At 43.8% G+C, this 22,637-nt stretch overlaps 7 protein-coding genes across 7 annotated transcripts; all 7 read left to right on the top strand.

Annotated features, from left to right (window-relative positions):
• Positions 1-80: 80 nt before the first annotated feature.
• On the top strand, positions 81-3,992 carry EAF02_008082 (uncharacterized protein; the record flags this gene model as incomplete). Its single annotated transcript, XM_038904130.1, has 9 exons — positions 81-807; positions 895-1,178; positions 1,236-1,282; positions 1,326-1,720; positions 1,788-2,071; positions 2,126-2,155; positions 2,222-2,788; positions 2,885-3,261; positions 3,320-3,992. 9 exons carry the CDS (start codon positions 81-83, stop codon positions 3,990-3,992), a joined length of 3,384 nt encoding a protein of 1,127 aa, XP_038755852.1.
• A 986-nt stretch (positions 3,993-4,978) lies between these two features.
• Positions 4,979-6,570, top strand: EAF02_008081 (uncharacterized protein; the record flags this gene model as incomplete). Its single annotated transcript, XM_038904129.1, has 2 exons — positions 4,979-5,225; positions 5,291-6,570. 2 exons carry the CDS (start codon positions 4,979-4,981, stop codon positions 6,568-6,570), a joined length of 1,527 nt encoding a protein of 508 aa, XP_038755851.1.
• Positions 6,571-7,413: 843 nt separating this feature from the next.
• EAF02_008080 (uncharacterized protein) lies at positions 7,414-8,988 on the top strand. Its single transcript, XM_038904128.1, has 2 exons — positions 7,414-7,925; positions 8,054-8,988. The coding sequence occupies exons 1-2, from the start codon at positions 7,615-7,617 to the stop codon at positions 8,157-8,159; spliced, it is 417 nt and encodes a 138-aa protein (XP_038755850.1). The 5' UTR covers positions 7,414-7,614; the 3' UTR covers positions 8,160-8,988.
• Positions 8,989-9,085: 97 nt separating this feature from the next.
• On the top strand, positions 9,086-10,057 carry EAF02_008079 (uncharacterized protein; the record flags this gene model as incomplete). The annotated part of the gene is made up of 1 exon (XM_038904127.1): positions 9,086-10,057. The coding sequence occupies one exon, from the start codon at positions 9,086-9,088 to the stop codon at positions 10,055-10,057; it is 972 nt and encodes a 323-aa protein (XP_038755849.1).
• A 1,237-nt stretch (positions 10,058-11,294) lies between these two features.
• On the top strand, positions 11,295-13,727 carry EAF02_008078 (uncharacterized protein; the record flags this gene model as incomplete). The annotated part of the gene is made up of 2 exons (XM_038904126.1): positions 11,295-12,212; positions 12,324-13,727. 2 exons carry the CDS (start codon positions 11,295-11,297, stop codon positions 13,725-13,727), a joined length of 2,322 nt encoding a protein of 773 aa, XP_038755848.1.
• Positions 13,728-16,251: 2,524 nt separating this feature from the next.
• EAF02_008077 (uncharacterized protein) lies at positions 16,252-19,414 on the top strand (the record flags this gene model as incomplete). Its single annotated transcript, XM_038904125.1, has 5 exons — positions 16,252-16,354; positions 16,772-16,958; positions 17,085-17,154; positions 17,209-19,347; positions 19,403-19,414. The coding sequence occupies 5 exons, from the start codon at positions 16,252-16,254 to the stop codon at positions 19,412-19,414; spliced, it is 2,511 nt and encodes an 836-aa protein (XP_038755847.1).
• Positions 19,415-20,916: 1,502 nt separating this feature from the next.
• On the top strand, positions 20,917-22,034 carry EAF02_008076 (uncharacterized protein; the record flags this gene model as incomplete). Its single annotated transcript, XM_038904124.1, has 3 exons — positions 20,917-21,354; positions 21,506-21,688; positions 21,720-22,034. The coding sequence occupies 3 exons, from the start codon at positions 20,917-20,919 to the stop codon at positions 22,032-22,034; spliced, it is 936 nt and encodes a 311-aa protein (XP_038755846.1).
• Between the last annotated feature and the right edge of the window lie 603 nt (positions 22,035-22,637).

Raw genomic sequence — 22,637 nt, 5'->3', positions numbered from 1 at the left:
ACCATAAATGTTATGCTGAAGAATGTATCTCAACAGGAAGCTGAGAAACTCAAACACTTGATCTCGAGGCCATCTCAACAATGCCGGCAACTTCAACGTGGGACATGATGTACGGTAGAAACCACGCCAATGGATCTCGGTCGCCGGATCCGAGTCCCAATAAAATGGACCTTCCATTATCTATATTGAAACATTTGCCTACGCCTGTGCTAGTCCTGGATCAGTATCGGAAAGTGCTATGGACAAACTGGAAAGCAGAAGCTTTGTTGGGTAGCACAGATTCTTGTAGGAATGATGAGAGCGCATTGATCGGAAAGGACTTGGATGAATTGGGTGTCACATTACTAGATAATCGATCATGGGCACCGGTTCTAAGTGAGATAGAGTATCTTCGACGTGGCGGTACCTCATCAAATGATGAAGATTCGAGCTTTTTTGATGGGTTCCAGGTGGTGGTCAACAATTCATCTTGGTCGAATGATCAGAAGGAAAGACGATTTCGGGCTTGTATTGATGCTTTGAATGAGGACCGTGGCCTTCATTTCATTCTTACCTTCGAATCACCGATATTTTTGCATGGGAATCCCATCAACTCCGGGCCAGGCTCAACATCGTGGGCAAATAAAGTAAAAGAGCCTCAACATAAACCAGCCTTCATAAGGGATGACATTTTTTGTTCTCTTCGAAAAGCAATTTTTGACAATGTTGACACTCCCGCATTCATGATAACTGCAGATGGTGAATATTACCTATCGAACCGCAAAGTTCGAGATGTCTTAGGAAAGTCTATGGGGGGAGATAATGGCTGTGAAGGGGATATGTTCCGAGAACGCCCTACAGATATGGGATGAGGGATACACTCGTCAGTTACCACCAGATGAATATTTGGAACAGTCTTGGCAAGAACTCGACAGCCGTTTGCGAATCAAAGATCTGGATTCATAAACCCCATAAATGGAGATCGATTGACAAGTCTAATTTCTGGAGAATGCCTTTATGACGAAGCTGGGATCTACTTAGGAGCGATCTGCTGGTGCGAAGATATACAGGAATACGAACAATACCTGGTTGAGAAACAACACAAGTTACTACGAAGCCATGAAACTATCTGCGATTTGATGCCACATCTAGTGTGGACTACAAGACCGGATGGATATTGCGATTGGTACTCTAGGCGGGTAAGGATGTATTCTAGTAACTGCTCACAATTAATACGAGACTAACCTGCGCCGTAGTGGTACGAATACACTGGCATGTCTAAGGAGGAAAGTGTTGGCACCGGGTATGAGAAAGTGATTCATCCGGAAGATTTTGAATATTCTTAGAGAAGCTTGGGCTCATGGACTGGCAAATGGCAAAGATGGCGAGGTTGAGGTACGGTATCGAAGGCATGATGGGGTATACAGATGGATGCACACGAGAGCTTGCCCACTACTTGACGACAATGGAGAAGTTCTGAAGTGGTATGGCACAAATACAGATATCACGGATATTGTGATGTCACGAATTGAGGCCAAGAGGAACAAGCATCAAATGTTGACAGTTCTGGCTCATGCCGAAGTCAACATGTTTTGTGTGGATAAAAATCGACTAGTAACAATGGCGGAAGGAGCCATGCTATGGGGTACCAAAACTGAGCAAGCGTGTCAAAGTAAGGAAAACTTGATTGGGAAAAATATTATTGAGCATATGCAAAGTACGCAGGCAGGGGGTATACCGGGTTCGTTTATCCCATCCATTCCTCTGTGAGAATAACCCCACGTTACTAATATGTTGCAAATTTCTAGGTCACGAAAACTCTGTCCTGGAAATATTATCTGGAAAGGTCGAAATGGCAACATGCGAAGAGAAGATAGGAGACAAAAGTTACCGAACACGATTGGTGGCAGATCTCGAGCATAGCAGCGATGATGGAGGACAAGCACCAAAGGTCATCGGATGCTTGGGCTTGAGTATTGATATTACGGATATGGAAAAACGGGCGCAATTAGAGATGGATAATACGAGGTTGATGATTGAAGAACAAGCAGCCAAAGATTCATCTAAGATGAAAAGTCAATTCTTAGCAAATGTGGGTTATTGGTACCTCGTGAAGACTTCCAGAACGCTAACAAGATTTGTAAAGATGTCGCATGAAATGCGCACTCCGACGGCGGTGAGTGTCCCCCCTCATATTTTTTGCCCAAGTTAAAAGATCACTGTGCTAACGTGTTGGCATTAGGGCGTGATTGGCATGGTGGACTTACTCGACGAAGACCCAACCTTAACGTCTTCGCAACGCGAATATGTTTCTAGCATCCAACTTTCGGGAAGAGCACTCCTGACCATTGTGAATGACATACTCGACTTTTCGAAGATCGAATCTGGTCGTCTCGACATCGAAGAAGTTCCATTCAATCTTTGTTCCATTGTAGGAGAGCTATGTAAATTGTTGTGCGTTTTTGCTAACCAAAAGAATTTGGTATTCAATTACGAAAATGAGGTTGACGAAAGCCTCGAAGTCCTGGGAGACCCCGGGCGAATCAGACAAGTCCTATCTAACCTTTTAACAAATTCGCTTAAATTCACGGAAAACGGATCTATAACAATAAGCGCGAAAGGAAAGAGAATAACGGATCCAGGCAACATTGGAAAAGATACAATTGAGGTCAGCTTCGTGATCAAGGATACCGGGATTGGGATATCTAAAACAACCTTGGATAAGTTGTTCAGACCCTTTAGCCAGGGGGATTCTTCAACCGCGAGATTATATGGTGGGACGGGTCTAGGTCTGACCATATCGAGGAATGTAAGTATCTTCTTCTATTCTTCCAAGGCCTATCCACCAGAGAACCTCACTGTATTTATTGAAATTCCTACTTCGAGATACTGATTCTAAGACTAGCTTGCAACTCTGATGTCTGGAACGATTGCTCTTGATTCAGAAGAAGGAGTTGGGAGCACGGCCACATTCACAATAACATTGAAGATATCCTCCTATTGCCGTTACCCCCGACGTTCCAACACTCCGGCTAAGCTTGAATTTTCTTTCGCCAACAATAACTCTGATCCACAATCTTTGCCGAGTACGCCACTGGCTCTTCGACCAAGCTCTCACCGAGGGCAGGTAAAACAACAACTTATAAACCAACAAATCTCGACTAGTGAAACCAATCATGTCCTCCCTCCATATCTAAGAAACGGAGACAAGTACAAAAATAATGGGCCAAAACTTCCACTGGAAGAACGAGGCGAGATCCTTGTTCTAGTTGTCGAGGATAAGTGAGTTGGACAGATTTATTATAAGCACATCCTTTAATTTCTTGCTTACCAAGTATAGTGCCATTAATCAAACCATCGCATTGAAAACTGTCCGAAATCTAGGATTTCAAGCAACAGCCGTTTGGAACGGACGCGAAGCATTGAATTACTTGAGCAATCCTGGGCCATCTAATCCGAGACCAGATATCATCTTGATGGATGTCCAGATGCCAATTATGGATGGTTATGAAGCAACGAAAATTCTAAGGACGAATAAAGAATATGAAAGGTATCTAGAGTATGATATACGGTCGTTAGAAACAGCCAAAAAATTGGCCACCGCGAGACACTCAAATCTGAATGGATCGGAAATGGGGAGTCCGACTGGCAAGACACAAACCAAAACGAAAAGTAGACTAAAAGATCTTCCAGTGATAGCTATGACGGCTAGTGCGATCCAAGGAGACCAAGAAAAGTGCCTCGAGGCGGGAATGGATGGATACTTGAGTAAACCAGTTGAGAAGGAAAGGTTGGAGGAAACGCTGATATACTGGGCACAAAAAACAATAGATGTCCGAGAACTTGCAAGTCTGGGGGCCTCGAGTTCTGATGGCAAACATAGCAAAAATGATTCTGCCGATTCTGCCGTTGTCATGATGGACGAGGATTCTACTTGGTCACAGGATGGGGGATCGAGAGACGGCGATCTAGATGGTGGGGATGCGAGTTCAGAAACAGCTGGTCCACACTGACCATATTGTGGTCTCATTGTTGCATGTGGACACCTATTCTGTTGGAATTGAAGCTGTTGTAGTGGGGGAACTGTGAAGAACTGGTCTTGGTTCTGTGAATAGCGCAGACGTTTGTCGGTTGAAACGGATATTCACGGTTCTTTGGGTTGTCCAAATGGCGTATTTTGATAGTAGTATTGGGCGATTCCTTGGAGAATGGATAAGAAGGGACTTGGGATTGAGACTGGATTGGATTGATGATGTGAAATGATTGTATTATACCTTGGCACTGATTGATAAAAGAGTTTCTAGAGACTACCTGCCTGATCGAGCATATATATAGATAACGGATAAAGGGGGGTTAGAGTTGTTAAACGAATATCATAAATTTTGTGGGAATCAGTTTCTGACGTGCCGAGTCCAAGACTTAGGTGCTAGAGACTACCTACCTAATCCGGAATGTTGTAGAGAAACCCCGCAGATGCAGGTGCTCCGGCAGAGATCTTGGCGTACTTGAACGGTTAAAGGGGGTTAGATTTTTAGACGAACATCATGAATTGTGATTGCAACTGGTACCTGGCGTGCCTGGCGTGCCTGAGTCCTTATCTAGTGTGTCAGACATGCATTGACTCAAGACATATAAATTAACTTCCAAGATCTACTGATAGCACGTGTGCCAAGTCATGTCTTTATCCATCCTCGGCGTGAAGATGAGTGATCAATAAGGTAGAACCGAAACGGGGGCGAGGTCACCAGGTCTGGAGTACAAGAATCGAGGGTGACAGGGGCAAGGGGTAACTGAATCACCCAAAGTTCACCGCCCAAAATTTGGCCAATCAATTTGCTTGCCGATATCGTCGTGCATACGCTATCTGAGCTGAGTAGCTTTAAGCTTCAGTCTTAAAGCTTCAGTCATTCCCAACCTCTCTATCTCTCATCCTTCAAAACAAACATCATTAATCAATTCAATAACAAATCCGTGGTAAACTTCCACGATTCCCTTCATTATGTTACGTTCTACTCTATTTCTTGCAGCGGCATCTCTAGCTACAGGTGCAGTTATTCAACAACCCATGGCGGAACCAAGCTCTCAATCTCTCATCAATGAAAAACACAAACCATTGATCAAATCTTCTTCCCTCCAAAACGATATAAAGACAAAAAATCTTCTGAAACGGGCGAATCAGCTTTACAAAATTGCAGAGGAAAGTATTCCTGAGTATAATCACCCAACGAGAGTTATCGGGTCAAAAGGTATATTCCCATTCCTTCATCTCCTCAGCTGCTCAAGACATTTTCTGACTCACTCTGTGTAACAGGCCACGAATCAACTGTTGATTACATCTACTCTTCTATTGCGTCTCTCGGCGACTACTATGATATCTCCAACCAATCATTCCCTGCAGTAGTGGGCAACATCTTCGACTATCGACTCGTACTGGGCGATGCCGTTCCAAAGACTGCTACCCCCATGAGTCTCACACCTCCAACAGCCAACAAAGATGCGGTTTTCGGCCCACTAGTATTGGTTGGCAACAATGGTTGTGATGCGTCCGACTATCCCGCAGAGGTGGCGGGCTCTATCGCTTTGATCCTCCGTGGAACTTGTTCATTTGGAGACAAATCTGCGAATGCCGGTAAAGCAGGTGCCATTGCCGCAGTTGTCTACAATAATGCAAACGGATCTCTCAGTGGAACACTGGGAGCACCAAATGCAGATCATATCGCCACTTTCGGTATATCAGACGAAGAAGCAGCTCCATATGTCGAGAAATTGAAGAATGGGGAATCCATTGATGGATCTGCATTTGTTGATGCATTGGTTGAGGAAATCAACACCACAAATATCATTGCTCAGACCAAAGGAGGCGATGCAAATAACTGTGTAATGTTGGGAGGACATTCGGACAGTGTTGAGGCAGGACCGGGTATCAATGACGATGGAACTGGCACTATATCTCTGCTTGAGGTTGCTACTCAGTTGACCAAGTACAAAGTCAACAATTGTGTTCGATTTGGCTGGTGGGCAGGTGAGGAGGAGGGACTTCTGGGTTCAGACTACTACGTTTCCCAACTTTCCGACGAGGAGAACTTGAAAATCCGACTTTTCATGGATTACGACATGATGGCTTCTCCAAACTATGCTTATCAGGTGTACAACGCCACTGATGCCACCAATCCTGATGGATCCGAAGCATTGAGAAACTTGTATACAAAGTGGTACAAATCTCATCAACTCAACTACACATACATTCCATTCGATGGTCGAAGCGACTATGATGCTTTCATCAAGAACGGTATTCCAGGTGGTGGAATCGCAACTGGTGCTGAAGGTGTCAAGACTGCCGCTGAAGTTGAAATGTTTGGTGGTAAGGCTGGAGATTGGTATGATCCTTGTTACCATCAACTTTGTGATGATCTTTCAAACCTTGCTCTTGATGCTTGGTTAGTCAACACCCAACTCATCGCTCATTCGGTTGCTACTTATGCGGCTTCTTTTGAGGGATTCCCAAAGAGAACTCTGGAAAGCGTTAGTGCTGCTTCTGCAAAGAAAGTGAAGGAAGAGACCAAATATCATGGTCCTCGGTTGATCATGTAATTTTCTTAGTAACATTTATAAAGGATATACAAGGGACTTCAGAGCGTGAAGATGGTTGTAATTTTTAGTATGCCTCACATCTTTTACAGGCAGACGTCGAATTTGATTTTTTAGCCATGATATATCTATATCCGTTTGCATGCACGCGATACCCTTTTTTGAGAAGTACGCCAATCATAATAATAATTGTGTCATGTCACATGCTTCATTTGCTTACAGGCAGACGCTAGCGAATTGATGCAGGAGGCTGTGAAATATTGCGGCTCCTAATCATGCATCCATAACTCAGGTAGAAATTCAGTTATATAATTCTGTGTCTTCGCAGTTCAATTATTGACCATTGAAGAGGCTGGATGCAAGTAAATATAAAGCTTATCGTTACACGAATAGGTTCGATAGTGGACGGCTTGTTGTGCCGCCGACCTTATGTGTCGCGCTGTCGTTTCAGTTGACCTTAACTTATTGTATTTCCCCAACGCATCTTATATCTTTTCCAGAACACTTCTTACATAGGCGTGTACATTCAGCCTCAGATGCTCTGCATTCGACATGTATTAACAGGATTCTTGCTAAGCCACTGCTGGGATAAAGCATGGTTTTTATCAAATAGCCCCCACAGCCAGGGTCGCTACATGGGTCGACTACTTTCTCGTCATCTATAATCCAATGGATTTTTCCATGCGCATCATGAGGCAGACTTGCAGTCACAATAACTGGTACACATGTGCAATACTCTTCATAAGCACTATACCTAACTGATATTTATCTCTGTCACATCTTTTAGCGATTTGTTTCGAGAAGATGAAGTCATATCCAGTCGTGGCTGAAGATAAATGTGAGTTGCATAAGATTACGAGTAAGGCTGTGGCATGCTAGGAATATATATATATGTATCTGCTTTTCTGCTCCATGGAGTTCTTGTTGACATCGCGTATTTCTTCTTCTTCGATAAGCTCGATACAACAAAAAATTCCCAGTGTCAGGAAACTGAAAAATCAACCAGCACCAAGTCCTCTTGTTATCACGTCTTGAAACAGATCCAGCATGCCAGGCCATCATTCTCATCATCGTCAAACCCCTCACCGCGGGTCCGAACCCAAACATCGACCCCCTCCAAGACAGCCCCTGTCTTCGCCTCCACAAGCGGAAGTCCGTTGTCTAACTATCCGCTACGCATCTTTGGACCACAGGAGCTATCATAAAGACTATAATCTACCTTATGTTCGGCACTTTCGTCACTCGAATCGGGGCATGGTGACAGATCTTCCGACTAGCGGGGTAGTCGGTAGGAACAATTTGCAAAGCTTGGTGCAGGATAAATTGACGACGTTGATGAATAGAGAGTTTGCTAATTGGTGAGTGTTTTTCTTGCTGCTGGCATCTGTTGATATGTTTTGAATAGATGGAGTTGAAGTTAGAATGAGTGATGAAGATGTACTATGGGATGGCGGGCTGGACTTTTGTTAATCCTACTTTTTTGCAGGAAGTTCATCGGTGCTGAGAGATCACTGCCCGGTCCGCCGAGTAATGACACACCATGGGGATACAGTGAAAGAAGAGTAAATGTTTACATTGAGAGACGACAGTGAGGAGGGCGAAGAAGTGTCTTAGAGGCTTTCTACTTACATGGGTTTTCGAGATGGAGGGTTCTTGTGGTGGATTATTATTGATTTTGAAGGCTCAAAAACGAAGGCACGCTTGAATGAATGGTCTATGATTTCATTTCTTGTTGGCTTGTGGTGATGGTGTTTGATTTTAGCTCGATATGGGATATGGTTTTGATGAATCTTTTTGTGAATTGAAGGATCTGGGCCTGTGGCTGTGGTGTATGTCTTATGTCTTATGTCTTCTCTTCTCTTCTCTTCTCTTCTGTCACTAGTTCTTGTTAATTGATTTTGTTCATTTGGTTTGGTTTATAAGTTAGCATTGCAAGTAGGCAGAGATAACGAAGCTTATGAGTTGTAACCTCCATTCTACGCTTTGCTTCTATTGGCTGCAGTAGCTAAGAATACCCATCATTTATATCATTTTGATATGTGGCCATAAACCTACATCCATCCAACTTGCAAACCTCAAGGCCATATAAGTCAACTTCCAGAATCTTCAAGTGGGATGCAATATGTTCCCTCGAATTCTAATTGGCTTTAGTCTGATAGTACCTCGTTCCTAGTCATCGAAAACGGCCATGTGATGCATTTCACGCGGATAAATACTTCGGCTACAACAGCCGGGGATGAATTGCGGGGTACTTTAGTGCCGGAAATTCTAATGGCTAATATGGTGCATAATCTGGATGTCCGATAAGATTTCTACATCTCTTATTGAGGGATTATATACCTAGGAATGGAATAAGAATTCTACACCGGAGTTACGACCTATGAGCTGTCAAGTGGCAATCAGAATTAGCTTTTATTTTGTCGTCATACCAAGCCAAGGCCTATGTATATGTGGCTTATCCCCCAGTTTGGCAACTTCTCTGAATGTGCATTGATTTCTTTTACCAACTTAATTCACCATGGTGTTTTTCAACCTGTTGCGGAGAGGCCTAGTTGCCTTTGCTGCTACTGTCTACATGATACCTACAGCTTCAGGTGCCGCCAATAATTTAACCGTTGTCTCCAATTTTGGCTACAATCCCTCCAATGTTACAATGCATCTCTATGTTCCAACCAAACTCGCTCCTAACCCTCCAATATTCGTCAATCCACATTGGTGCCATGGAACGGCGCAAGATGCGTTTGCCGGCACACAATTCGCAACGCTAGCCGATACTTACGGCTACATTATGATTTTTCCCAACTCTCCAAACGCCGTAGATCAATGCTGGGACGTTTCGTCCAAAGCGTCACTTACTCACAATGGCGGAGGAGATTCTTTGGCCATTGTGAATATGGTCAAATATGTACTCAAGACCTACAAAGCTGATCCCAATCGCGTGTTCTCGATGGGCACTTCGTCCGGAGCAATGATGACGAATGTACTAGTGGGCGTTTATCCTGATATTTTCGCTGCGGGCTCTGCATGGGCTGGTGTGGCATTGGGATGTTTTGCCGCAAATAGCAGTGCCGTAGATCTTTGGTCCAACGACTGCGCTACGGGCCAAATAATCAAGACAGGTTCGCAATGGAAGAGTATTGTTCAGGCTGCGTATCCAGGCTACAAGGGATTTAGACCAAAGATGTGGGTACTACATGGCACAGACGATACGGTACTTTATCCACAGAATCTGCAGGAGGAAATCAAAGAGTGGACGACGGTACTGGGTCAGTCGAAGACTCCTCTCACGACAAAATCGAATTGGCCGGATGCGAATTGGACGACGTGGGACTATGGGGCGAAATTCAGAGCCACGAGTGCGAAGGGGGTGACGCATAATATTCCGACGAATGAGAGTGTGGTGATTGATTATTTTGATTTGAAATGTCGCGGACCTTCGTGTTACTCGAGACTTACGGCGGGAGCTAAGGTGGGGGGAACTCGTGAGTAGTGTGTAGAGGGAGCTTATCGTATTAAAAACAGCTATTATTCACAGTGGTAGCCGATTCATGAGAAAGGGGCAAGGTAAAAATCCAAGGAGACAGAGTCTTGAATTCTTGTTGTAGCGAGAATAATTTTTTGGCCAGAGGACGAGGGGGCGAAATCCCGTTCGTGGCGTCTTCTTACACCATCGGTGTCAATATGGAAATCACTCCATGTCATATTTTGCTCGTGAAAATCCCATTTGTATCGCTCGTATTGACTACGCCTCCCTCACCTGCTGTATTGTTACCCTACACCACCACCCATCGAAACCATACCTAGTAATCCAGAATACATAGACCCAAATAGTACTTTCCATACAGCTGATTCATGAAACAATCTTTTATTCATGAAACATCATATTCTACACTTACTTTTCTGCGAAAGTGTGCAAGTTCAATCATTTTAACAAGAGTATTCTAGCAAACACTCATACATGTGGGACATCGATACAGTTCCCGAACTCGACCATCATATCCAATACTCATCTTAATGATGCAGAATCGCTGCATGTGTGATTAGGCAGTTTGTTATCTTAAATCGCCGACTTGAGAAATGCGTATTTACCATTCGAGTCGCTGTCTCCGAGAAACATCGATTTAGCCCACAGACAGGATTTTATGTAGCGTAATATATGATGACCACAAGTGAAAGGTGATACGTTTTGAATGTGCCAAAAAGTGGAGATGCGACCTGTTTCAAAATAGATCTAACTCCGAGGCCTTGAGGATTCGCATGCGACGTACAGTAAAAACGTCGAAGAAGCTTTCTGCCTTGCCCTCGTTATTGTCACAACTTCTCTTCTTTGACATGAGATTGGCAAATCATGGGATGCTATTTCTCCCTGCAATTTGGCGCTTGATGTTTCGATGGGTGATGTACCTCGCTTGACTATCACGTTCCGCCGCAAATAAATGACACTGGTGTTAGTGAGCAGGAATTAATTATAAAGTGATTTCTGTGGACGATGCCTTCCACCAATCTCGATATGCTTTTATATCCATCTCAAATTTACGAACTGATTCCCTATGATCCGTAAAGCTGGATTATATACACCGAATATCTCGCAGGCGTCTTTCCTCTAAACTTTTAGCCCAGATCACGCAGTGCATCACAGAATCCAGGTGGTAAACCCGACGATTCTTTACATAGCCTCTCTAACTCTCATCATCCTTCCTGCCGCCAAAGTAAAATCACAATCAATCATGAGGTCCCAACACAAGTCGCTCGTTCTCCGCATACCTCTTCCCAGATGGACAAATTTCAATCGACCAAGGCTCCCAAGATTTCATCATCTTTCCAAATATCCAGACCCGGGAGAACCTGCCAAATTCGTATTCGATAACCGGTGCAAATTCATCACACTCGATTTGGTTCTTCTTGCGTTGCCTCTGGCTACTACCGCGAGCTTGGTGTACCTTAACGTGCAGTCTGTTTATTGGGGGGACACACAGGCTAATGGCACATGGCAAAATACCATGTTGAATAGCCTTCAATTTGCGGCCAAGCTTCACGAACTCTGGATAGGCTCTTCTGTGGCTTACATGGTATCCCATTTCATTGTATTTATGCTCGCTAAGGCAAAAGGTACACCCTTTGGACTACTTGGTGCTGGTCTTCAGATTGGAGACCTTAGATTCTTCACCCGCAAGTCATTTTGGTCATCCTTAGAGTGTTCTCACGGACGGAAGTTGAGCATTTATCTCTTTGCCCTGTTCGTGGTGTTCTGTTCCATCCTCACAGCTCTTGCTGGACCATCCTCTGCTATTGCCATGCGACCCAACCTCGATTGGTGGCAAATGACCAATAACACGTTGGTATTTCGCTTCCCAACCAAGTTCGAGTTATGGCCTATAAACCTCCTAGAACCACTGGCTCCACCGCTCTCAATGGTCAATTGTTCCAATTACGTAGACTCATCTGCCAATTTGTTATGTCCGGCCAGTGGAGCGCAAGATATCAACACTTGGCTGAATAGTCAAGACTTTAATGTTCTAAAAGGAAAAGCAGCGAACATGACTTTTTATAACGCATACACAAACACGCGCAATTTTCTTGCCTCGGCTGGAATGAATTCAGGTCATTCTTACACAACCTCATTGTCAGTTGTCCCTCAGCTCGCTGTGGGCGCGATATGGAATGACCTAACTTTGGCGGCAGCCTATGAATCTTTCAAATCTCAGCCCAAGTTCTTGTCTCATTCCACAACTACCCTAAAACAACCGATTGTTTAGGTCAAATGCAATATCTATGCTCAGAGTAATCTTACAAGTGCTGGTAAATATACAGCAGATACTCCAGTATTTCCTCTCTTACATGGAATAATGAAGAATACATCAACGTTAAATGAAAAAATAGGATATGCAGTGCCAAAGGACTCCTGGAGTGGCATCAGGAACCAGCAAGATTTAGATCTAACATGGATTGGCCTATACAAAAACTATAGCGGAACCGCTTCTATCGGTGGAATCTTTATGCTTCCGATGTCTACACGTGTATACAATGGGACGGGCTGGTCTACCGTCCAGGATACATTAATCATACCGTGCACATTCGATGCAAGATGGTTGCAAACTCAAGTGAAATATGAGCCGACAACTAGCGATATTATCAACGATAATCTCACTGACTCTGTAGCCTTCTCAGAGCTACGAAGCCTTATAAACGATGCACATCAAGGGCGGACAAAGAAAAAGCGCTCAGAATTTAGCGATGTCATTAACATTACTCCTAGTTGGGCCGCATATACGAACATAGTGGTTCCAGGAGTTCACTTGACGCAGAACTTAACACATGATTTGACTGTAAGCCATATAAATGGGACAATGTCTCAAACAAATAGAGTCCAGGCTCCAATCATCAATTTTAACGGTGATATGCATGCCACACCTACTTTTCCCGCGCCCGCACCCGCGCAGAATCTACCTAATGCTACCCTTATTCAAGGTCTACTGAACAGATTCATGATTCTCGGTGCAAATGGAACACTTTCATTTAATCAATTTCCAATTGGGGGACCTAGTCCACCCAGGAGTACTGCTGATATCCAAGGCTTCATCTCACTCTATGCTGGTGTATTCATGACAGATGCTCTTGCGCGTTATGGCTCCCAGAGCGTCATATCTGATGATAATTTCTTGTTTGGCCATAATAACACTTTGAGGCGACTAGCCTCATTGAGGAACGAGCCCGAGCTTCCCAAGGGCTGGCTAGAGTGGAAATTTGAGATTTGGCGCAGAGGCTATAGCTATGGGATTCGTGGAATCACAACGAAATTAGCATTAGCACTTCTTTTAACGCATTGCATTTCGACGCTGGGGTTCATGGTCTACATGTGTTTCGCTGGGTGGAGAACAGTCGCTTGGAATTTGATAGGAGAGTTTATTGCGTTGGCATTGAAATCACGCAGTACAGAAACTTTTCGAGGTACAGAGGCGGGGATCAATTTATCAACAACATGGGCGCAACATATGAGGATAAGGGAGATTGGCACTGAAGAGCTCGAGATAAGATTTGGGGAAGATGGATGTGAGGAAGAGAAGGGGGAGTGGTTGGGTGTAGTGAGGGTGGGTAGAAGATATGGTTGGCGAAGAGTCTGGAAGAGGGGCTGTGGAACCTCATCTATTGATGAAGAGTAAGCAATCTACTCAATTTTTAATGGGAGTACTGTCAATAAGGATAAAAAAAGGATCGAAAAGGAACAGTCCCAACATGCTATGAATCTAGTGATTATGCACTGCCCACTTCGAGCTTCATGGCAGGTGCGTTGAAATTAAGTAGAGATAGAGGAATTTGCGCCAACAATGACGGAATAATGAAATGCCAGTGGGGTTTCTTCTAAAGGCTTGTTATATTTTTGACATGTGGAGATGAGGTTCGGTGGTTTGTGGTGGTGATTGATCGGAAGATAGTGTTAGACATCTACCTTCTCATTGTCAACGAGTAAGCTGTGGCCACTACCATAAGAGACTATAAGGATTGTCCGTACATATCGAGGGTAGCTCGGCCTCCAGTTCAGGAACCACATCACGCGTAATATTTGTATCGACAATCATAGCTATAGTCATGCGGTGGTGAATGTGTGTCAGTAAAACTGACCATAGCTATGACTTCCGGGCATACGAAACTTGTCCGAACATCGTGCGGGTGATTCTACGAAGCACAATCCTTTACATCGAGATAGGATGTGTGAGAGTGGTATATATGTAAAACGATGGGCAGATAAAACTTATACGTCTAGCCCATTGTGTTTCACAATGTTATTTGTGTCCTCTGGGCTGGCTACTTGAGGTACGTACGGAGATTCAGGAGTGACTAGCTCGCCGTTTCCTTGAAAGTTATCGTATGGAGCTGATCTTTTGTTGATCAACAAAAGCTTTTCCCCGCATTCTGGAAGTAGCCCAAGATCATGCATAAATGTCAAAACATAGGTAGTGCATATACCCATAGAGTATGATCGGATAAACATTTGTAGAATCTGTTCAGGTACGAGAATGGCTCTCTTTGTGTCTTCATCCTAATTCTTTGTCAGGCTTGTATCGAATCGAACATTGAATGTCCACCCCCTTTTCTTCTAAAAATTTCCAACAAGGAATCTGGCTCTCAACGTCGGTACGCAATACGCACCCGTTCAAGCCGAAATCACTAGTTCATATATCAGATAATCCCTGCAATGTTCTCGAATATTTGACAGCTCCACTTGGGCCGGGCCCAAATCAAGGACTGAGTTGCATTGATATATTTCGACCCAGATTTATCTTTAATTGATTTAGCTTCAATGTCAATGACATGCTGTGGATTTTCATGCAGCAACCAATTCTTGTATCGGCGAGAGGGGTGATTGAGGGTCAGCCCTAGGATTCCCCAGCCTCAATGGCGAGCTGTTTATCGTAGATGTAAGGCTTTGCTTCGTACGACTCGCTATGCCGAAGGAAGAAGCCTGGTACTCAGCCTTGAGCATCTTTTGAACACCGTTGAGCATGAATGCATCGCAGGTTCGCATCGAGATGCTCGATTGTTTTCATGTCGGGTCAAATTTCCGAGAGAACATGGGTGAATCCCCAAAGAGTGGAATATTGGACATATGCTGCCTGTGTCGATCAAAGCTTAGCATATTGTTCCATCAGCATTTTTTTTTACCTAAACAATGAGATAATTGGAAGGGGGTATTTTCTTTTCCCCCCTCCTTGATGGAAGCTGAGAAGGAAGAGAAGGTAGACCCGAAGCCCCGATTGCGATGCAACTGCGGGATGGCGTACGTCGAAATTGTATCGCTGTAGAAAATGTAAACGAGCTCAGCTGCCCGGTACCTTCCTGTCGCTCAAATATTGAATGTTGCAAAACGATGAAAATAGTTAATTTATATCCTCCTATAAATAATAATTGTCTCAGGAGATTTAACCAATAACGAAAGGGCCGCGTGTATTCAATGTATATATGCTTAAAGGCAAATTGAGAGGGAGATGAAGGTTCTTGGTAATCTTGGGATGAGATCCACATGTTGCCACGATTTGTCCACCAAAACGCTCAGCCATTTCATCTCATTTACGCCTGTGTTGGCGAAATCTCCTTGGACCTTGGTTGATGTTGTTTTGGGTGTCTCGGGGGGAGGGGGGAGGGGAGGAGGAGAAGGAGAAGGAGAAGGGGGAGAGACGGTCTTTCACAGTGAATCATTTTGTCAGGGAAAAAAAAGAAAAAAAGTAGAACAGGGGAATGAATGAATAAGTTCAAAAAAAGTACACCGTACGGAGTACTGATTCTCTACATATTAACTACTTTCGCTTTGCTCGCGAGTCGCGATTTGGTAAACATACTCCTTTCTTTCTTTCCTTTTACTTGTTGCTGTGTGATAAAATTCCTGATAATCCAACTTTGAAATTCTCGAACACTCTTTCTCAAATCGTATTGCATTGTTGTCGAAAGCAGGAGGGGAAAAGAATCATCCTTAAAAAGTAAAGGCTTCACACATTCTGCGAGCACCATACATACTCAACTCACCCAGCATTCATACACCAGCACCAATAATACTTTGAACTTCTATCGCGCAGAAACTCTTCAAGATCCCAAAATATATCCAAGTTTCTGCATCATTCCAAGGAAAATCATCCCGCCACAGGCCTGCAGGATATCCATCCCTCGGAAACCTACCATCTCAAGACCACCATGTCATATTACAACAGCGCTTACGATGATTACAATGAAGAGCAACATGGGGAATATCAACCTGCTCGAGCCGGTTGGAAACAATCTTCACTAACGGGACAAGGTATGTTATAGAGTTTTTATTATAATCTATTCCAACATCAATCTCAATATCAATATCGGGTCAACAATACGAAAGGGGACATGGCATTCACATCAAACGTCATCAAATTCGGGAGGAGATAAAAAAAGAAAAAAGTATAATCGATTATTACCAGATTTGCCCTTGTATCGCTCACCCGGGAGGGGGGCGCATGGCATAATCGCAAGCTTGCTTTCCGCTGATGTCCGGCTGTGACACTACGTACATAGTAATCCTACATACCAGCCCAGCTAGCACTCACTCACGGCTTTCTTATTTCTATCTCTTTGCGACTCACTCATAAGATTCACAACATCTGCCTCGACTTGACTGTCGCAAATTTCAGACCATCTTCATAAACATCTCGGAATCTAGCTAATAATTCTATTTCGATTTTAGAAGCGTATCAGCCTCCTCCTCGCAGCGCCAGTCTCAATAATCCTACAACTCCAAATTCTAATAACAATATGAACGGTTATGGTGGGGGGTATCAACAGAACCCCAATCTGGGGGCGACCTTCTATCCAGGAGGAGGGGACGACTACTATATGCCTACTACTAATGTAGTGTCTCCAATGCCACAAAGGTACGGTTTTATTTTTCATTGTTCGATTTGAGAAAGGAAAATGGTTTATGGCTATGGTGTGCCATTCTGCCACTTTCATCCGACAAACATCGAGGTGGGATGAACGCCCATTAATGAGAAGTATAGAATCATGCCAGAGGTACCACATAATATGCAAGATAATCTTGCAAATCTGGAACTGAATTCAGATGGACGAGTAAGCTCACATTCAAGTGTTTCTAGTCAATCAATGTATAATGACAGTTCACAGCACACCAGCGAATCGCCGCGGTCGAGTTATAGCAATCGAAACAGCGGACCGGGCTACACAGCAAACTACGAACATACAAATGCGGCTATATATCAGAATTTAAAGGGGCCTTATGGTACGCCACGAGTCCAGCCTGATTCCCCGAGGTTTTCACCATTTCCAAAACCCCGAAACGCAGGTCAGAACGTACCTTTATCGGATGAAGATAAAGAGGAAGTTTTGGAGAGAGCTAGACCCATGGTTTTGAAGTCTAGCGACCCAGAAATGCAGTTGGCATGGGCTCAGGATGCGCTGTCCTGGGTAGAGGTAGCCAGTTCTACTTACGAGCGAAAGAACGACGACTCGCGAGCCCCAACACCCAAGATTGAACATCAATTACGAGTTGACGCTATAAGCATCGTCAACTTTCTCGCAGAACAGCAACATCCAAAGGCAGAATTCATGAAGGCGATGTGGTTAGAGTTTGGTAAATTTGGGTATCGAATGGATAAAAAGGAATCGTTCCAAGGTTACCAGCGAGCTGCACAAAAAGGATATGCTCGAGCAGAATACCGAATCGGAATGCAATTCGAGAATACCATGAACCCTACCAAGGCCGTTGAGCATTATCAAAGAGGTGTATACTTGAAGGATTCCGCGGCAAACTACAGGCTTGGAATGGCTACCTTACTCGGTCAATGTGGCATGCAACAAGATTATGCAAGAGGTATAGATCTGATACAATTTGCAGCCGACACTGCGGACGAGAATGCCCCTCAAGGTGCCTACGTTTACGGAATGTTACTCGCCAGAGAGTTGCCAAACATTACCATGCCTGATGAATACTTACCGTATGATTTGAACGAAGCCAAAATGTTCGTAGAAAAGGCCGCTTATCTCGGATTTGCCAAAGCACAACTCAAGATGGCTCAAGCTTACGAACTTTGTCTATTTGGCTGCGAATTTGACCCTGCACTTTCTTTACATTATAACGCTCTTGCTGCCCGACAAGGAGAGCCCGAAGCCGATATGGCCATCAGTAAATGGTTCCTTTGTGGCTATGAGGGTATCTTCGAGAAGAATGAAGAATTGGCTTATACATATGCGCAACGTGCGGCTGAGACAGAAATGGCTACAGCCGAGTTCGCTATGGGCTACTTCTATGAGATTGGAATGTATGTCAAGAAAAATCTCGAAATAGCTTCACAATGGTATGACAAGGCTGCCAAGCACGGTAACCAGGATGCTCTTGGGAGAATCGATAGCATTAGAGCAAACCACACACTTTCCAAGGGTGACCATGGAGCGGCGATTCAACGTATCAAGTCAACGCACGGTTCTCGAAGAGGAGCCAGGCCGGAGAGATTTACGCAAGCTAATGCTCCACCAATGCCAACTATGGCAGAAGATTACTCCTCACCAACTCCTCCTGTGCACAGTCAAAAGCCTAAGGTTAAAAAGGGTGCACCTGCGGGTATTCGTCCAATCTCTATTGCACCATATCCAGAGGATGACTACAGTCCTGGTAATCGCGGTAATGGTAACCCTCCCAGATCTCCGAGATATCCTCCACAAGATGGACTACGACCATCAACCTCAAGTTCGAACCCAGCATCAGATCGACCATCTTCTGCTTTTGGTATTCGCTCTCAGCAACAACCACCTCATTTGGGAATTACACATCAAAACACAGAGCCTATACGATCATCATCTCCTATGGGTCAAATGCCTCCACAAGGTCGCAATCCATCACCCAACCGCGCTCCAAATATTCCTCCAATGAGTTTCGAATCTGGTTATCAGAATCCACAGCAAAGACCTCCAACTTCTGGATCAAGGCCTGGAACTGCACAATCCGTCCAGTCGTTTCAGTCTCAACAATCTGCATATGGTTCCAGACCAGGACCTGGTCAGAACGTCTTACCCCCACGAGGCGGTTCCATGACGCCAGTTTCGGCTGCTTCCTCTACAGCAAGCAGAAAACCAGTTGGTAATCCAATGTCTCCGCAAGACTCGAGACAATCTTCTGTCTCGTCAGCTCCTACTACTCCTGCTCCTACTCCAGTTGCAGCTCCACCAAAACCATCTGCTCCTGCTAAGAAAGGACCTGCCACTTTTGAGGAAATGGGTATTCCACAAACCAAGAGTGAAGGCGACTGTGTAAGTTTTCAATTCATTATAGCTCTGTTTGATATGGTTACTAATAATTTTGCAGGTCGTTATGTAACTGCGCTTTACAGTTCTAAGGGATTCATATTTGGGAGGGAATTATATAGCATGACTATTTGCGAACCCGCATTGTGAATAATTTTCTTTGATTAGAGCATGAGTTTTTGCGCATATATATATATTGGGTGCGTGCATAGCATTTACTTAAGTGATATGGATTTCGTTCGATTTGGAGATACTTTGGTCCTTGCAATGTGTAGTAGATCTAGGCTTCTATAGTAGGTAAAGATGGAAGATTTTTGATAGGTGAATTCTAAGGTAGCTGGGAAAGGGGATTAAAAATAGGATTTGAACTAGGAAGAGACGCATTTCTTAGTAGAAATAATATGATACCCTTTACATAATATCCTTAGTATTCAAATCTCTCTTACTTTCTCTCCATTTCCTTCTTTCCTTTTCCTCGGAAAGAGCATAATTTCTATCTTTTCTTGGTGGCTCAAGTGAAGTGAAGTGAAGCTTGAAAATGATGGATGAATGGATTAGGGTTAGCGTGGTTTGGAGAGGATGAAACTCGAGTCGAATTGAGTTGACTTTTCCTTGCGCATTTCATTTCACCACTACGGTATATGAGTCAGATTGAGTTTCTATATACTTTGAACTTTGAAGTTCAGATGGGAATACTTTGAATTTGTTTATTTTTCTCTTGTAGTCTTATAAGTTACAGATTGATACTTTTCTTTGATATTATACGCATACCTACTCATTGTCTCATTCATCTTTCTCATCCTTCTTTTTCAGGCAGTTAGAGCGGATAGCAGAGAAGAGGAGAGAGTAAGATAGAGAGAGGAATCGATCAAATGCGCATCTCCATTCTCTTTTTCCGCTATTACTGGGTTCTCACGATTGATACACTGGAATTTGTTTTCATTCTTGTGACGATCGCTTTTATTATCTTGAGGTTGTTTGGTGAGGTGGTGTGTTGAGTTTGATTCTTATACTGTGTTACACGTCTTTGATATTGAGAGAGGGAGAGAAAGGAGAGAGAGAGAAAGATTCAATGCGCATTTCCATTCTATTTATGGGATTCGATTGGTTGTTGGTTGTTGATACGTTGGAACTCGTTTTTATTCTCATTGGGGTTACATTTGTTGTTTTGAGGTTGTGGGGTTGAGGTTTGAAAGAGATTTATTGAGATCTTCGAGGGGAAGTTGAGAATTCATGTCGGCCTATACTTCGAGAGGTATTTTCATCCATTTGATGATTATTTTCCATGCGGTTATATTGGTTTTTGTAATCTTGCGTGCTATTCTCGCACAGCTGCGCCAGTCGACTTGTCGGTGTAAGAGGAATTGAAGTGGGAGTTGTCCGTCTCTTCTATCTTCTTTTTACTTCAAGAAAGTTAGGACCAGGTGGATTTACAAGACATTTATATCTTTCATTCACAATCATTACGAACACAATACTCGTTAATCATCTTCACGACTCGACCATATCAGATACCACTCACCTTGATAATCAAGACTTTCGATTCTCAAACAACACTCGAAAACAACCATCACCATGCCACCCAAACGCAAAAAGTCTCTCGTTGAGTCCTCAACCGAATCTCCCACCCCAGATGACAACTTCGACGTCGCATCCGTTGCATCTATACCTTCTACCGCATCCGCTACGCCGGTTAAACCCAAGGCTAAAAAACCTAAAGTCGAGAAAGGAGAGAAAGTCGAGAAAGTTAAAGCTCCTCCTAAAACCAAAGCTTCTATTAAAGAAAAGGTCCCACTTAAAGATAAAGAGGTGAAAGGAAAGGGGCTGATTAAGGAAGTCAAGGAGACGAAGGAAAATAAGGAAACGAAAGATACTAAAGTTATAGGTAAAGATGGCAAGGAGAAAGTGAAAGCTGTGACGGGTGATGAGGCACAAGAGGTATTGTTGGAATATTTGAGTAGGGAGAATAGACCTTTTAGTGCGGGGGATATTAGTGGAAATTTACATGGGAAGGTATGTATTTCCCTCTATTTTCGTCTCGTCTATCTCGTCGCAGTACCTCATCCCATCCCATCTCACCTCACATTCCCTTAATCCTTTCAATCTCATACTACATCCACCCCACCATAGAACATATGAATACTAACAACCAACACCCCATCAGGTAACCAAAACCCTCACCGACAAACTCCTCAAAGAACTCTGTAACTCCGGTCTCATTAATGGAAAAGGTACGAATGGCGATGGAAAGGGCTCACAGTGGGTATACTGGGCCTTCAAGATCCCAATTCTTCTCTCTCTCCCGAACAACTCGCAGAAATGGATTCTCAGATTGAAGATCTGCAGGGTAGATTGCCGGAATTGAAAATGGATGCTAGGAAATTGAATATACAACTTGCGGGGTTAAAAAAGGAAATGGGGTCCAGGAATTGAAAGATGAGATTGAGAGATTGGAGGAGGGGAAGAGAGAGAAGGAAGAGAGGTTGAGGGGGTTGAGGGAGGGAAAGGAAGTTGTGAGGAAGGAGGAGGTGGGGAGGGTGGAGAGGGAATTTACGTATTGGGGAAAGATGAGGGGGGTTAGGAAGAGAGGGTTTGAGGGTGTGGAGGGGCTGTTGTTGGAGGGAATGTCGAAGGAGGATGTTTGGGAGAAGGCGGGAATTGAGGGGGATGAGGAGGGGGAGTTGTGGTTTTGAGGGTGGATCGCATGTTCAAGACTTGAAGGGGGATATTTGCTTGTTGTTTTGCTTGAAGGTAGATTTGTTTGTGTATGAGGATCGGATGGGCATAAAGACCAGAGATGCTCTATCCGGAAAAATCTTGAGGAAACCAGGACCTGGAGGGATATCAAATGGCATCCGTGGATCATGAAGGCGCACAGTGTTTAATACATAGCTGATTTAGCATCATTACTGTATATATATGAAGCCAATACAGGAGATCAATCTTCACATCAAAGACATGAAGATGACTATTCTGTAAACCCTTGTTATATCAATAACAAGTGATACATCCCTTCTCCCTTCCAAAGCCAAGTGGTTTAAATATCAAGACGGGATTAAATCATCTAGTCATCGATATATATATATGTATATATTGATCCCTTTTCACCTTTTTAGTCCTTGACATGCTTGTTTGATTTTCTTCAAGTAGGTAGATTGAGGTTCTTCGAATGTGCAAACCTATCCGAGTCGCGTTAGATCGATACCCAATAGTTTCGATAGAACCTTGGAAGTTACAACAAAAGCTAAGTGGGATTTATATCGATATCTTCTTGTCACAATCTTGCTATCCCGCGG

The sequence above is a fragment of the Botrytis sinoallii genome (assembly GCF_014898435.1).
Source record: "Botrytis sinoallii strain Bc 23 chromosome Unknown BSIN_015, whole genome shotgun sequence".
Classification (NCBI taxonomy): Eukaryota; Fungi; Ascomycota; class Leotiomycetes; order Helotiales; family Sclerotiniaceae; genus Botrytis; species Botrytis sinoallii.
This window is presented reverse-complemented; position numbering and strand designations above follow the sequence as displayed.

What these genes read in the sequence shown, in the direction of transcription:
- EAF02_008080 (XM_038904128.1), top strand. Translation starts at nt 7,615, where the DNA reads ATGCCAGGCCATCATTCTCATCATCGTCAAACCCCTCACCGCGGGTCC. An exon ending in AATAGAGAGTTTGCTAATTG is followed by an intron (nt 7,926 to 8,053) that starts GTGAGTGTTTTT and finishes ACTTTTTTGCAG; the next exon opens with GAAGTTCATCGGTGCTGAGA.